We start from the raw sequence: 17,458 nt of genomic DNA, 5'->3' as shown, positions 1-17,458 counted from the left end.
GAAAAGATAGACTGCACTAGATGAATAAAGTCACCAGGTAATAAAATCAATGGATAAAGTAGGTGTATTAAGAAGACAAATAAAAAAGAGACATAAAGTCAGGGGTTGAGGACCTGAGACAAACTTGGCACTCTAGTCAGAGTACTCAGAGCAGAGTGAAGAAGAGGATGAGAGATTGTTTTAAAATGTCTGGCTTGAAGAAAAGATCTTGCATATTATAGCAGGTGGATACAATTTCCACTTCATCAAAGAACAACGACACATTTTCACAATCACCTATCAGTTAATTGAAAGGATACTTGAAATACACAAAACATGGCTACGCTGGTTAAATGCATTCATCTTCATGATGCTATATGACAACACGTTGTCGAAATCTTGAGTATTCGATAAGTATTGTATGATTGTATGTTTGCGGACAACACACCTGTGGAGGTCTTGTCCTTCATTGGGGTCATGTAGCCGTCTTCGTCCGTTTCCCCCCGGGCTGTGCGTTCGCCCAGGAAGATGGTGGGGTCCGCACTGTAACGCTGGCCATTGCTGTCTTCCACCACGCGGGCCGCAGGCTGCTTCTGGAGGTTTCCATTGCACCGCTGGTCCTCCAGGTACTCCAGAGCGCCCCCTTGTGTGCCAGATGGCTCAGACACACCACTGCAGCTGGAGGTTCCCACTCCATGGTGGTGGCCTCCAGAACCCTCGTCTGGGCCGAAGCTTCCCTCACGGTACAAGAACTGATTCTGTTCAACAGTGGTGGTAGAAGGGACTCAAGTCAAAATGGTTCACTTTGCAGGTAACACCCCTCACTGCACTTTACAGATTATGTAGGTTCATCTGTGCCATGAATTTTATTCTACCTTCATGTTTGATGTCATCATATTAGACATGGTATACTAGCATTAACATAACGGTAAATATGCTTTTGATGATTTATGGAAGAGGGGCATATCAACTTTTAACATTGAATCATATGTCATATATGCTATCAATAACTGAAATGTCTTAACGTGTCTGAGAGGCGACAGAAAAACCTCTGGTAACACTTGAGTCATATGTACATATTGACATAGAAAGATACCATATAATCAGACTGCAGGAGGAAGAGGAACATTGATTGTCTGTGAATATACCTCACCATGTTATGCGGACGACCAGAGAACATCATGATGAATCACAAATGTCTATGCAAATGTCAGAAGCAGGCAGACACAAGTGAAAGTGAAAGTGAAAGCTCCTTAAACACCATGGAGATCATGCTGGTGAGTGTCATCTGGCCGGTGGTGCCAGCTGTTCATGCACTCTGCTCTCAGTGCCTCAGTTCTTCAACACAAGAGATCGTAAGCCTTGTACCAAGGTTCCCACTGAGAAGCAATGTGTGTGTGTGTGTGTGTGTGTGTGTGTGTGTGTGTGTGTGTGTGTGTGTGTGTGTGTGTGTGTGTGTGTGAGAGTACAGAGAATGCAGATTAAACTGAACCAGGAACCTGGGGCGAGCTGGAAATGGGACCATATGTCCAAATCCCCCTCCATCTTTCTTACATTCTCTCACTCACTCAACACTCTCTACCTCCCTGCCAGGCTCTGTCTCTCTTCTAATATTACCTTCCAACATGTGCCTCAGAATCCCCCCCTTTTTTAACAGAACCCTGTGCAATAACAACCTTAATTATATTTCACCTTAGTTGTTTAATTAGAATGGTGTGAATTTATTTTAAATGGATTGGACCAACAGGAAAATTGTAGTTTATATAAGACTGTTCATAAAGTTAATAGAAATGTAATGGAAATATAGTGAAACTGAGTAAACAAATATGCAAAATTAATAGTACACAAACTGGGTAAGCAGACTAACAGACACCATGGGTAGTGCTTCTCTGTTTTTCAATAGCCGGTAACCTTTGTCTTCTCATGAGACCTTGTTGCCACAGCTCTATTATTCCGCAAATTAAAATTCAATTTGTGGGATCGAAGGAATTACTCAGTTCAAATTGAACTGACCCCGAGTCTGGCCAGTGGCAGCATCTCATGGATACAACTGATCACATGACCATCCCCCCCACCCAGACCCCACCCCACCACACTCCACTCCCCATCGCTTCGAATAGTGAACTGTGACATCACAAGGAAATGGAATCTCGTAAATTCCTTAAAGCGATTCCCGGTCAGAAACAACTGCGGCTATTTTTGGCAACGAGGTGTTTGCATAATTACACTGAAAGATCCGAGGTCGTCACAGTGACCTTTACCCATTCCGGAAGCGAGCGAGTCCATCACCACGGGGGAAGGTCTCCGGAGACGCCGCTGGGGTGGCCCAGCCTCAACAACCGGGCGGGAGAGACGGATATGAAATGCACCACCACGATTCAAGCGAGTGCCGCCGGACAGTAGAGTAAATATCCCTGCTTGGCTCATTGTCTCTGAGCAAACGCTGCACTCGTCTTAGTAGAGACACTGCTATTTGCACACGAAGGTCCTCGGTAATGAAAATCGAGCCGGTGGGGGACCGGCACATAGAGTGGGTCTGGGTCTTTAATGTGCGGGATCAGGCATCAGACAGCAGAGACGGCTCAGCAGCTCACTCTCTACTCTACTCCCACAGAGAGATGGAGATGGACTGAGAGGACACGGAATGATCAGTATTATGGAAAGGGGGAAAAAGGAAGTACAGTAGAATTCATTCTGACTTGGTGCCTGTTAATTGACTGTTTGTTGCCAATTGTTGATAATGAATGAAATTAAAAAAAAAAAAAACATATGAATATGCTTGTTTTATGCGGATGGCTTGTGTCATGGTACATCTAGATTTTTCTTAAGAGCAAAGTAAAAAGAAGATTTGACGTTTTATGTTACTATTCATTGTCTTACTTTGACTGTATGCTGTTAAGGTATACTGAATTCAATTATAACTAAGGATTAAAATTACTGTATGCTATAATTAAATGCATAATGAATAGATGTTCAAAACAACAACTTTTTCTTGTTATTGACCAGGGCCTCGTTTCCCGATAACGACGTATCTTAACGGCCTACGTGGATTTTGGCGACATCGTAGACTCATCATAGCCGTAAGTGCGGCGTCGGGAAACCTCTCTGCAAGGATCCCTCTTACGACCGATTTCAAGTCCTTTTTAGCGTTCGGGAAACTAGGCCCATGTCTTGTAAGGCATGTTGTGTGATGTTGCTACAGCTGATCCACTCACCCTGTTGGAATCCACATGGAGCCTGGATGTGCAGGTGGACGAAGGCATGTTGAATCCATGAGGGACCAAGTACTCCTCAGCATCCATCAGGTCATCCAGGTCCTCTTCATCCAGAAGACTCTGGAAGAACTTGCTGTCGTTGGGACTGGGTAGCTTCATGCGATCATCTCCCTGAAATGGATCAATTGATCACTCTATGATAGATCTTATCACATGACATACACCTGTAATACCAATGTACTGTACAGCAAATGGACAGCAGATGAACCCTGACACTGCTCATACCTATAGGAGGTGAATTACAGCCAACCAATAATAATGTACTTTATACAGTATCTTTGTTGATTGTCCAATCGAGTTTAGTTGATGCAAGTTCCAAAGGTATGCATTATGTCAGGGAAAAGCGCCACAGAGGTATATAACAGGCGTATAACAAACTATGATTTTAAAAAGACAGACAAAGCACACGCTCACTGAACAAACATTGCAGGCCTTGGCTTTTTAAGGGCTTTGCATCCACAGTGCACATCACAGCATTGGTTACAGCATCACAGCACTGGTCCTACCTGGATGACAAGGTATCGCTGGGGGTCCCGAGCCATTCGGCAAAACTCGGCAGCCAGCTCTTTAAACTTGGGCCTGCTGTCGGCGTCAATCATCCAACCTGTAGGAAAGATGAGGATAGGTGGTAAGGCTCTTTTGGCTTTGAACCACTGGGCAACACGTCAGATGTGAGTTCAGATGGGTAACATCTCTATGAGTTCAGATGGGTAACATCTCTATGAGTTCAGATGGGTAACATCTCTATGAGTTCAGATGGGTAACATCTCTATCAACAGAATAAAACCAAACGGCAACTAATGTTAGTCACTGTTTTTGGTCAATCTCAAACATCTATACATTTATAAACAAACATGATTCAGGCACAGTTTCGCAGAACACTGCACATCAGTGCTGCCCAGTAAATCACAAGACAGTGATCATGCCTCCTTAACACTCTAAGGTCCAAGGCCTTTTAGACTTTTCTAAGTTCTAAGTTTCTAAGTCTGACATGCCTTGATGTTTTTGTACATTTTGCTTAACTAAAAACATTGATGCACAAATGGAATATATGATTCTATTCTAGAAGACCTCAGCAATAATATTAGAAAAGGGTTCAATGTTTCCGTGGTTGTTCTTTTTATGTCTCTAAGACGAAAACTTAAAAAGGTTTAACTGTACAGCATATCTGGAGAGACTCATGAAAATGTAAAAGATCTAACAGATGAGGAAAGCGGGGCTCCACATCACATGATTCTGGCACATCTGCTGACCAGAAATAGGCAAACAATTTAATGGCGCACATTTGCTGTTTTTGTTCTTTGCATAATTTCATGGGAGGGAGGTCTTCTCTGTGTCCAACTAGATCCGTTCTGGGTGGAAAAATGACATGTTTAGAGTTAAAGATGCAACTGGAATAGCTGATCCTCTATAAGCTCTGTGTGTGTTAGTGTGTGTGTGTGTGTGTGTGTGTGTGGGGGGGGGGGGGGAGATATCTCTGACAACCACTTACATGCTTTCACCTCGCATTGCGTCTCCTCTCGTTTCCTCCCAATTAATTTCCCCTTCAACCACACTCAAACGCATTATCTAAATGAGCAGCAATTACTCGAGCAATCAAACTCCATTTCGTCTCTATCAATATTTCGCTATCTACGGGGGCATTAATGTTACAGCGAATCGAATCATAAACAACAGCTCACAGTCAACATGTAATTAGAATTAATGCATCTAATCTCGGACCCCACGTTTTTTTTTAGCGTGCGCTTTTTGCCAGAGCTTCGTTTAGCCGACAGAGTGCGTGCAACGCTTGACCAGTCTGCTAATTTAGTTTTCCCCACTCTTTTCTTTCTGCAGCAGAGGAGAGAAAAGGCTGGGTCACGGTGCTAACAGCAAATTCTTGTGTTCAAACACAGAAACACAGACGGGGGTGAAAAGGTGGTCATGAAATGTCGGAATGGGGTAAGGTAGTGCCAATCTCGGGTGTGTGCGTTTGTGTGTGCAAGGGTGTGTGTTTTAGCCTGTGCAAGTGTGTCTGTGTGTGTGTCTGTGTGTGTGTGGGGGGGGGGGGGTGAATATACAAGAGGTCTTCCCCTGTGCTGTCTTGCATATCATCTGTTAATTAAACTGTGTTGCCTTAGTCGATTACAGAAAATCTATAAATCAGGGATCACAGGGCGGAAATGCAATCATGACATTGGATAAGGTTTTCATAATAAATCTTATTTATCAGACTTGAGTTTAAGTTTAAACTGTTTCTAAATATGAATCATTTTGGACACAAACTATTATAATGCTAAAGTGCAAAGCTTTATAGAACAAAGCAGTAAAACACATTCTAGTACCTGACATAAAATTAGTGTCAGTATTGTTGGAATTGGTCAGTATTGCTGAAAACATATATGATGCCTTTTTGTCAAAGCCAAATACTCAACTACATCCTTCATTCTATGAATGTTACAATGAAAATATGATGTGGATTTCTATGCATGGAGAGAAAGAAACAAAAAAAAGGCTCATACATTTGACCATGACCATGTAGACGTCTATGGTGCAGATGGGAGGCTGAGGCAGACGCTCCCCCTTCTCCAGAATGTCTGGGATCTCACGGGTGGGGATGCCATCATACGGCTTTCCCCCGAACGTCATCAGCTCCCAGATAGTCACTCCTGTGCAAGAGATGGGACATTCAGTTGGTTTCCTCAGAAGCATTAAAATAACCGATTTAAGTCAAGTTACAAAATAAAATGTATTACAGGGATTTCACAGAGATAAACAATAAATTCATATTGAAATCTTGTGAACAAACATATTCATTATGTAGTTATCTAATGTCATAACTGGGGAGGCTTGATAGACCCTAGACCTAGACCTTAATCAACTCTCCCTTATGTTTCTAGAAAAGGAGAGGTTTTTCAATGCAGCCTAACTGGTAACAACACTCACCATAGCTCCACACATCACTCTGATGGGTAAACTTCCGGTAGTGGATACACTCCAAAGCCATCCACTTAATGGGCATCTGTATAAAATCAGTCATTTTGTTAACTGTTGTGTGTTGTTAATTAGGCATTTAGTTAATTATTTATTAGTCACATAAGAAATTCAAATACATTGTTAATTACATTGTTTTAATACAACACAAGGCTTGGCAAAATGGTGTCGACCCACTGGCAGCTAGGGCTGTCTGTTCTCGCAGCAGTTACCACTTTATAGCTATAACTTCCTTCAGGTGCTTTTGTTCATTGATGTTAATTTCCTGTTGGTTTGCATCAAATATGGGAATTGCTTTTCTGAGATTCTGGTTAACGTGGATACCTCATTACGTTGGTGTAGTATGTGTGTTCTGCGACAGTCAAAGGTTTTGTCCTTGAAATACTTTATTTACTTTCAAAATAAAGATGGAAATCCGTGTTGTTACTGAAGATTGAAGACATAAGAAAAGCAATAAAGAAAAACGGATTATGTGAAACATATTAATTTAGAAATCAAATCATCCGGTTCAAATTTGTTTTCTTTTTTACGCCAAATCATTGTTGGAGTTGATATAAGAACCAATGGATGTACTTCACTTTTGCCCAGAAATATTCAGCTGTCAGTGAACAAAAGTCCGTTTATGTGTAATTGCACTCACCAAAGATAACTGCTTGACCAAATTACTATTTATGACTTTTACCAAATTAAATGGTCTTATCTCAGAGGGTTTATTAAGATGGGTGAAAAATCTTTCCTTCATTTAAAATGAATTTGCCCACACCACTGACCTTTCCTCCATCTGCATTGTACTCCTTCTCGTCCGCATCCAGAAGACGAGCAAGCCCAAAATCTGTTATCATGATATGATTGGGAGATTTCACCAGAACATTCCGGGCTGCCAGGTCCCTATGCACCAGCCGTCTCTCCTCAAGATACATCATGCCCTATCAAAGGTGACATAAGTCATTAATAATCACTGTTTTATTGTTTCTCTTTTCAGACATAATGAAATGGATTACGTGTATTCATTCAGTAGAAGATTTGATTAAACTCTCCTTCAAAGGTGGGCTTACAGACAATGCAAGCACAAAGAGCTACATACAAGTATTAAGACTTCAATTTTATATTGTCCTATATACGTGTTATCAACATTTTAAATTGTTGAGTAGAACTAAAAGTAAGAGTGTTAATGACTTGGCTAGATCACTTTTTGGTGACAAAATCAAGATTATATAACTCATATAACTTTTACTGCACATTAAAAAACTTCAATGAAAGAGAGAAGACAAATGGTATGCACTACGACCAAAACTATTGAGTAATTGATCAATTATTAAGGTCAGCATCAAGTCTGTCAGCTTTAAAATGATTATAATTGTACACGTAAAAATAAATGAAAAACACAAATAGACCTTCTTTATTTGGATCAAAATTAGATGACATTTCACTGTTGAAGAAATTTGATTATATTTTATAAAAACTCGAAAACATATTGACCACAGGCCATAGATTTGATGTCTATGATACGATAATCAATAATCAATAATCGATAATCAACACCCAAATGCTGTACAGCCTCAGAAACACATAAAGACACCCCTTGACAAACATACAAACCCCATAACCATGCACACACTACAAAAAAAAAAATAGATATGGACTATGGATATGAAGCTCCGAGCCACCCTCATTTTCACCCCATGGTGGAGAGTTAGGGTGTGCATCAGAGCCCTGTCCTGGGACATGTCCCTTTTCATCCAAAACCTTTTGAGCAAGTCTGTAAATCCAGCTGACACCTAATCAGGCTGTGTGGCGGTGTTAGGGCCAGGGGGGGTCATGCGTCTCACCGGGCCTCCATACACCATCCCACCAAGCTCACTCTCGTCTCGCCCTGCCAGGGTCACCCAGCCTCACCTTCATCAAGGGCTCTCTGTGTGATTTATGGCTTTATGTTAATCATTGATTAAAATACAATTACCTGGGCTTTGAGAGTGGTAAAAAATATAAAACATATAAGACGAGGAGGAGAGAATTACAACCGGCACTATCATGAGTGTGTACATGTATGTACCTCTATATGTGAATATGGATCGGGTGTATGAATATATAACTGCATATGAGTGTGCATGTCTGTTGGAGTGTAGATTTGTGTAGGCATGTATCTTTGTGGCTAACCAAGATATATTGGGTGTGAATGTCTGTGAAGGTGTGCACATGAGTGTGTGAGACTCCATGAGTGAGATTGTTGATCGAAAAGAACAAAACATTTGAATGTGTTTACCAGACTGGAAAAAAGGTTCTCTTTGGAGTCAATGAGCATCAGAAAATCAACCTTTCATTAGGACTGCACTGTGCAATTTCGTCAATTTTAAAGACAATTAGGCAGTCAGGAAATTGATGTCCTGCCAGCCTGTTAATGTTAATTACGTACGCCAGTGAACAAAGACGCAAATTAGATGGCGGGTAGAACTGTACAGAAATAGACACGTGGCCAATTGTCATTTGCTGCTCGATGATCTGCTGGCTGCCACCACAGACCGCAGTCTAAACCGCAGCTACAGCACAGGCTGACGGCCATTTTGTAGACAATTAGAAATGTTAAACTTGATGACTCCAGGTTATATGCTGATCAATAAACGTCCGGCGTCAGGTGATAGCACCCCCACGCCCACACCCTCCCCGCGAAGCACTTGTGCTTATGGCGTGTGAAGTACTCCCTACAAGCTATCCATTCTTCCCTGGAGGGAAGAATCATTGCCCGCTTAGAAATACTTATGCAGCAGCGGCGGGAATATATGTGTGTACATATCAGTGTGTGTTTGTGAGAGAGTGTGTGTGTGTGTGTGTGGGTGTTTGTGTGTGTGTGTGTGTGTGTGTGCGTGTGTGTGAGAGAGTGTGAGAGAGTGTGTGTGTGTGTGTGTGTGTGTGTGTGTGTGTGTGAGAGAGTGTGTGTATTTGTGTGTGTGTGTGTGTGTGTGTGTGTGTGTGTGTGTGTGTGTGTGTGTGTGTGAGTGTGTGTCTGTGTGTACATATCAGGCATGCAGACAAAAGCTGAGTCAAGCAGATTGAGCCCGAATGCGATTTTGTCCCGTAGCTGTAGCAGCGCCTCAGACAAATGTGTGGATAAATCAATAGGGCAGGCGTCTGGCACAGGGCATGGGCTCTGCCCATCCATCATGCCACCGCTGCTCAAGCGCCGCTGCACACAGATAGCCACACGGCGGGCTCTCGCCTGTGAGTACAGACTGAACACATGGGCACACATACACACCCACACAAGTGTGAACGCGCATGCAAGTGCACACCTCCTCACAGGCTCGCCCCTCCTCTCTCTCTCTCTCTTGTAAGCACTCACTTATACGTCCCCTTACAAGTCAATCACACATATAGGCACGTTAAATGTCTCCTTTGGCACACACACATGGAAACACACACACACACACACACTCAGCAGACACACACAGAGCACAATGTGTTTTCTACTAAAAAAATATTATTTGGAAAAATATTACAGATTGATGCCAATGTCTTTAAAAAAAGCTTTAGTTATATTAAATGAAATTGTCCGTGTTGACTAATTTTTCTGTAGAGCTTGCAGCATGTGAAATGAATGATGCTATAACCATAAAGAACAGAGCACTTCACAATACATAACACAACCCATACCATTCATGCAATGTAAATACGTACGGCTCCAGAGGCTGCTGCACTAAAACGATGGAAGAAATCTGATTAGCACAAAACGCATTTGCCTAACTCTCCTTGCGGAGAAAGGAAGCACGGAACAGGGACCCCACTTGGACATGCCATGGCCGGCTGCCAAAACAATTACAAAGGAAGGGGACAGGCCGGAGCGAGAGCAGCCAGTGTAAGTGTATTTAAAATAGATTACTTCTGGGGCCCCGGCAGACGATCAATAGAGATGTTGATTACAATGAGCCCAGAAATGCCCCGCGCCCAGTAATATTTATCCTCCATGTCTGCTGCAGAAGAATTAGAAATCGATGGCGCATAGAGCCCATTAATACACTTGATCCGCTAGTGATAAAGCAATGAACGACGGCACAGCGAAAAGAGAAATGTTAAATGAGCACGGCCACACATTCATTAACTTCTGGTGACAATAAACACATTGGGCTCGAATGTAATGGGGCCAGCATCCGCCCGCCTGTTCCGTGGGCTGCCGAATGTTTTGATCCCTTTGGTAACATTCGGTGGGGGTTGGATTGGAGTTACGCCCTGTGCCCGGTTAGCAGAGGGGGGTGGAGCAGAGGGGGGGGTGGGGGTCTGTCTGGCATGACTGTCAGACGCAGCGAGTCCTCTGTGCTTCACCATTCATGTGTGTGATTCGTGCGTTTCCCTGACTGACAGGAGGCCAGTGATACTGCTGGCTGGGGATAATGTGCTGTGACTGCCTTCACGCTGTCTGCCACACTGATAGCCGGCACATGCACAACTACACACACTCTCTCTCTCTGTCTCTCACACCCACACACCCACACACACCCACACAAACACACACGCACACGCACACACACACACACACACACACACACACACACACACACACACACACACACACACACACACACACACCCCTACACCTACACCACAGGGCTAAACACCTATAACAACAACCCATAAATGTACCCATGACCACACTTACACAAAGACCAAACCTGACAGGCATGTCTAAATAGATAGATATAGTGATCACGCCTTTGTCTTCATGAGAAGAAAAGTGAACTATAGGAATATCAGTATAGGTTTTCATGGTGAATGGGGTGTGCATGCTTAGACTTTATGTCATAATTGTACATAGACATAGTTTTATGTCAGGAGCGATAATGTTAATGTAAAGATAATGTTCCTAACCTTCTTAACTGGCATGAAGTGTTAAATAGTCTATTGATCGTTCAAAGCAAGCACCTATCTTTACGCTAATGGCTAATGATTTTGACGCTAAATGGACATTAAAAAGAATGTAAGTCACATTGTTCTCAGTGGGCTCAGTAGTAACAGAGATGTTCAAAGCATGCTCTACTCAAATCTTTGTTTTGACAGCAGAAAACTGTACGTTTTGGTTTGTGGCGCTTCAGAGAAGAAAAAAAAATACTCACGTACCGAACAGGTGGCCGTGAAATTGATCTATGACAGCTCTGACAAACGCTAGTACAAAGCATGGCGGCAGTGTTCACTTAACAAGCTGCTGCATGAAACCGATCTGATTCAGTGTGCATTGATTTCCCTTCAGCTGCTAGCGCTAGTCTGAAGCTACATTTTGACAAGGTTTAGCATGTGGAAAAAGAAATCCAGAGGGTTTCATTCTTTGTCATTTTTAATATATCCAAAAAGAGAAATAACCTAGGCATGCCCATGTAGCTCAGACTTTGAAAGAGGAGGGAATACATGGTGTTTAATGCATTTATTAACTATAACATCTCACCAGGTGAGTCGGTAACCAACTTTACTCCTACACCTTGTAAGGTATGATTTTTTTTGTTTATAGTCTTTTACATGGGATCTTCACAGGCTTCCAATCACCTGGATATAATGGCACGAGTCCAGTGCCAGGTTGGATTGGGATTGAAAAGGATTTGAAGCAGACTAGATTAGATTTGACACTCCATCACAAGCCCCAGTCCAAGATCTCCTCTTCTCCTCTCCCTCCCCTCCCTCTGTTTGTACAGCAGGCGTGAGTGTGCAAGCAGGCCTGACTGCATCATAAAACACCCAAAACTCCAGCGCCCCAACTGCTGGTACAGCTGTTTAGCATAACAAGCCTCTGTTTACTCGCATACAGAGCAGGCTGTGGCTGGGAGAGCGGGCTGGCCGCCAACTCCTGGGGTTGTGTGTGCTGATCTTCCAGGATCTCGCCGGCCCTATTATGCCTGCTTTTCTTTTTCATTTATTTATTTCATTATTTCTTTTTTTGCTTGCCGTGTGCTTTAATGGAGGTTAAAGTTTCTCTGGAGTGGAAAGAGGCAGGCGTTCCCTTGGCGACCTATTACACCACTTCCTCAGCACCCCCTCGCGCACACACACCCACCTTGGCTGGGGAAATAACAAAAATTATATTTCACATGAAGACCCGAGGCTAATTAGAATGAAAAGTGCACACGTGGAAGAAAAGGGAAAAAGGAAAACAATGAAAAAGGTCTGCATACACTATACTCCCACTTGCCAAGGAGAGGGTGGGTGGAGAGCAAAGTTAAAGAGAGCGGAGGGTAAAGGCTGGAGAAGTGGCCTGGCATCCAGACGGAAGCATCACTGGGCAGAGGCAGTACACAAGGAACCACAGAATACATAGTGCTATTACGACTGACTAAGACTATCACGTCTGCCATCTTTACCAAACCCACTTTAGACAAAACATGCATACATATACATATATACATACATATATATGTGCATGAATACAAATTAACAACAGGGAAGCGATCAAGCTTGACTACACAGCCTTATAGCGCCAGCAATATCGCATGCCATGCTTCACTGCAGCCACAGAGGTCAGTCTTCTTTCACTATGGCGTAGTACTAAGTGTAGTACAGCTCAACAAACACACTCATTTTCTCTTCCTTTTTTCGACACTGTGACTCACAGCAGTTCATTGAGATTCCCATAGCAGTGTAAGCAGTATCGGAAGACATCTTTTTTTAATGTGCTAAACATGTTGATAACGTCTAAACGCCTCCTTCAGCATGTTGGCAGTGCCTCTAGGCTGAAGGCTAATCACTTTTACAAGCAGCCATATGGCCAGTCGGATCAAACACACATAACCGACTCAGCTCTGCACACTGCAAGGGCAAAGACACCTGCCTGTGATTCTTGCCACCATGGACAAAAATTAACGATTGCCTACATCGATCGCTTGTGGAGTACCACAAGAGTACCATTTTGGTTATTTGCTTGGCTGTTCAGACATTCCCTTAACCAAAAATGCTCGAATGTGATTTTGGTTAGAGGAGAAAGATCAGGTTAGATGTGCTGGGAGGAAGCAGGGGTAGGTAGATGTTACCTTGGACATATTCCTCTCAAGAGAGAGAAAAGATGGTGGCGCGTGAACAACGCGAGGCTCAGCGTCTCTCCAGATTTAGCAAAGTAATAGTTTTCTGCCTAATTGTTTCGAGTCTGTTCACTAAGAACAGCCTTGCAATTGATATTTTGCACTTCTGGTTAGATGCTATGCATTTCGTTGTCTCAGTACTTGTACTCTGTGCAATGACAATAAAGTTGAATCTAATCTAACCTAATCTAATTCCTGAGGCCAGCTGCTGTCTAGTTTCTTCCTCTGTTCAATTTTATTCAATTAATGTAATCCCGGTCTATGTATGTCTTTTGGACTATTCTGTTATTTTATTTGCTATTATATTCATATGTGTCTCTTTATAATCAATCGTCTCACTCAACTGTAAGAATAATAGTAGTTCATTGTACAAGCCAATTGACCATTCCAATGCTCTTATTAGCATTAAGTAACAGTTAATATTGAAATTACTAAATTAGTGTATGATGTTCATGTCAATTTCTAGGGTCAAACCCATCCAATTTATGCTCTATCGAAATCCAAAGCTGTTGCGGGAGATGTAAGGCTCTTAACATTTCACCCTGTGAGAAAAAGTTCGGTGGGAGAAAATAAAGATGTTAAAGAGAAAAAAAGACTGTTCTCCTTCCGAGGCGTGTGGTGGAGGACAGCTTTCAAGACTAAATGAAACTGCATTGGACCTGATAAGGAGGGGTACAATGGGCCCATTCAGCCAGGCAGAACACTGTGAGGTCTCATTCAGACTTCTGTGGAGTGTGTGTGTGTGTGTGTGTGTGTTTGTGTGTGTGGGTATGTGTGTGTTTGTGTGTGTGTGTGTGTGTGTGTGAGGCCTGTGTATGGATTTGTGTGTGCCTACGTGTGAATATGTGCATGTGTTTGTGTGTATGTGTTTTCGTGTTTATGTGTGTGGTGTGTGCATGCATGCATATATGCTTGTGTGTGTGTGTGTGTTGTGTGTTTGGGCTTCTTCACACACTCCCTCAGACACACACCCGCGCCTGAGGCACCTGGTGGCATCCACACTTAACCAGACACACATACTCTCACGGCACATTACTCCACTTCCAATGTCAAAAGAAAGCAATTTTATAAACGCTGTCTTCAAATGCAATATTTATGAAGGCAATGTAGGGTATGGGTAATTTATACATTCTTGTTCAGAGTTTTTTGTGTTACTTAAATCAGCCCGGGCTGGTGTATGAAAACAACTGCGAAGGGAGACATAAGCAATTTTAAAGAAGATGTCAGTGTTCAAGGGAAGAAAAATGGCCATGCAAATGTTTAAGCTCACAAGAGATCTCCCTCGGTGTTGTTTGGGAGCAAACCCGCGAAAACCGCGTCTTAACACACAACTAAACGGAATTTATTAAGTCTTACTGTTGTTTTGGATTTTGCTGTTTTGCATAAAATGGCTTCGAGCACAAATGTAATAAGAAAGAAAAGATGGCACAGAGATGGTTGACCTCTTCCCTTCTTCATCATTGTCATGTAGCAAGGTTTCTCTTCTCTTCCCAGGAGTCCTCAGACTGACAAGTTATGTCATGTTGGTCCTCACACTCCCCAATGGGCACAGCTGGGTCTCCATCTAACCTTCTCAGGAAATTGAACAGATGTGAGATTGATAAGGGAGCAGATCCTCTCTCTCTATCTCTTTCTCTCTCTCTCTCTCTCTGTCTGTCTCTCTCTCTCTTTGTCTCTCTCTTTCTCTCTTGCTCTCCCTCTCTCTCTCAGTCTCAGGTAAAGATGCATGAATATTTGTGCTGTGTGCTTTTTGCTCTTTACATATTAGTGGAAATGAAGATGTTTGGGTACACATTTATCTGTGAGTGATGTATATGTGTTGTGTACACTGACAGAGGAACACACAGAGACACTAACAGCCTGTCAGGTGAAGAGACAAGGGGGGTGTATGTGATGCACGTGTGTCCTGACACATTTGTGTGTTCCTGTGTCTCCTGTACGTGTGTGTGTGTGTGTGTGTTGTGTGTGTGTGTGTTGTGTATGTGTGTTGTGTGTGTGTGGTGTGTGTGTGTGTGTGTTGTGTGTGTGTGTGTGTGTGTGTTGTGTGTGTGTGTGATGTGTGTGTGGTGTGTGTGTGTGTGTGTGTGTGTGTGTGTGTGTGTGTGTGTGTGTGTGTGTGTGTGTGTGTGTGTGTGTGTGTGTGTGTGTTGTGTGTGTGTGTGTGTGTGTGTGTGTGTGTGTGTGTGTGAGTGTGTTTATGTCGGGCGGTATTGACAGGAGTGCACGCGGTGCTGCTGACAGCCCCAGGGGCGAGGAAGCGGGAGCGGGAGCGAGGTCTAATCTGACGCCGCTGTGGCCCCACTGCGCTCGGAGTGCACAGGTGTGCACGGAGCTGTCACCGATGCCTTATCACAGCAGAAAGCAGTTAGACTGCGCTAATGCATGGAGCCGCTCGTGGCTAATGACGGACGCTAACTGCCACGCGGGCCTCCTGTGGTGAGATGAATGGCAGTAGCATCTACTGGGGGGAATGATCACTTTCGTGCCAATGGCTTCCCCCCCCCCCCCCCCTTTTACTATCTGGGTTATGGGATGTTTTCCAGTTGACAACAGTTGAATAGAGAGCAAGCTTTGGCTCCTCGTTTGGAATCGGAACAGAGAGAGTCCCAGTTTGAGAGTTCCAATGCAGCCAGAACAATGCCCTCAAAAAAATGTGTGAATTACTTTCCAACGTTAAAATTGAATCCAGCTAAAACATAATTTTGGTGTGAGATAGGAAAGATTCCTTGTTTGTTGTGGTGGCTGTATGGCAAACTGTTTTACCCAATTGCCAGTGAACTTTCTGCAGTTTGTCTTACCCAGCCCAGCCAATAGGGAGGATCTGAAAATGAATTCCAACAGCACAGGGAGCTGGCTTTAGCAATTGATTATGTGCAAGCCTACTTATCGGTGCTGACATTTGTTTGAGGCTTCCATTATTAACAGCGACCAGGATTTGACCCAGGTGTCAAGACACCCAAAGTGTCTCAAACGGTATGCACTTCATCCTCTTTCTCTCTCTCTCTCTCTCCCTCTCTCTCTCTCTCTCTCCCTCTCCCTTCCACCACCTCTTTTGCTGGATCCACACAAAATGTCAATCCTCCGGCAATAAAATGTTACCCCTGCAGAATTTACATGAGTAAATGTCAAAAATCCCACTCAGCTTCAGACGGTATTTCGGAAAACAACCTCTCTCTCTCTCTCTCTCTCTCTCTCTATTTTTCTCTCTCTTTCTCTCGTCCCTTTCCCTCTCCCTCTCCCTCTCCCTCTCCCTCTCCCTCTCCCTCTCCCTCTCCAGACAGAGGACTATGTGGGAGGCGATGCTCGATAGAGGACGTCAATCAACCTCTCTGGAGGTAAGATGCTGATGATCACTACCGTGCAGCTCCTCTGAACAAGCCATAAAAACAGATCCAGCACATTTAATGCACTCCACAGTACATCCTCCTTCCCGATCGATTGGACTTTGTCAAAGCTTAAGGCGAAACAAACTGTAGGTGCTTTGCTATGCATCCATTCCATCAGGAGGTACTGTATTGATACAGCGGGTACTGTACATAGGAAAAAAGCATGTGACTGAATGTGTGATTTGTTTTCTAGTGATGCCAATGTCTGTGGACCTTGTTACAAGACTTGATTATATATTAGATGCCGCGAAACTATATAACTGTATATGTTAAAGTCTTTGCCTTTCATGGTAGTTGATGTCTCTCCTTCTTTCTCGAATGAATCTCATCGAGCTTTTGTTGAGGCAAGTGAGAGTGAGGTCACGGCAGATGACTTATGAGGGGGCCTGAGGTGTGACAGAAAATGAGGGTTGTCAGTTATTTTGTGGCGGGAAATTAAGTGACACTCGTCCTGACATCCCTGCTGCGACTCTTACACCCCCCCCCCCCCCCCTGCTATGCAATTATCTGTGAGTCTAAGGCAAAGTGAGCGATGCTTATGCACTTCAACCTGCCTTCAGAGCTCATGGACACAAAGGGAGAGAAGTGGACAGTGTCTACAGAAGAAGCCCAGTAACGTAACAAAAAGCACTCAACGCTGACACGGCCCCAAAACCCCAATAGAGGGCGCCATAAATAAGAACAGTTGGGTGCCTTTTGACATGCTTCCTCACTAAGCGCAACAGAATGGGGACTAACATACAACAGGGACAAAGCAGCATCCTCACAACAGCTGCCAATGGTAAAGTACTTCTTG

The 17,458-nt window shown here is 43.4% G+C and overlaps 1 protein-coding gene across 2 annotated transcripts in view; it reads right to left on the bottom strand.

Moving 5' to 3' along the window:
* LOC308362950 (receptor tyrosine-protein kinase erbB-4-like) overlaps window positions 1-17,458 on the bottom strand; it is a gene marked incomplete at its 3' end in the record, with an annotated part of 265,551 nt that overhangs the window by 1,232 nt on the left and 246,861 nt on the right. For both annotated transcript variants that reach the window (XM_080835676.1, XM_080835677.1), the window contains exons 21-26: window positions 6,998-7,153; window positions 6,180-6,255; window positions 5,756-5,902; window positions 3,761-3,858; window positions 3,195-3,365; window positions 428-737 (exon numbers count right to left, since the gene is read on the bottom strand). In XM_080835676.1, the coding sequence (XP_080691802.1) occupies window positions 428-737; window positions 3,195-3,365; window positions 3,761-3,858; window positions 5,756-5,902; window positions 6,180-6,255; window positions 6,998-7,153 (958 nt within the window). The remainder of the gene's footprint in view (window positions 1-427; window positions 738-3,194; window positions 3,366-3,760; window positions 3,859-5,755; window positions 5,903-6,179; window positions 6,256-6,997; window positions 7,154-17,458) is intronic.

The sequence above is a fragment of the Sprattus sprattus genome, assembly GCF_963457725.1.
Source record: "Sprattus sprattus genome assembly, chromosome: 3".
In the NCBI taxonomy this organism is placed as follows: Eukaryota; Metazoa; Chordata; class Actinopteri; order Clupeiformes; family Clupeidae; genus Sprattus; species Sprattus sprattus.
The sequence above is the reverse complement of the archived record's forward strand: the minus strand, read 5'-3'. Positions and strand labels throughout refer to the sequence as shown.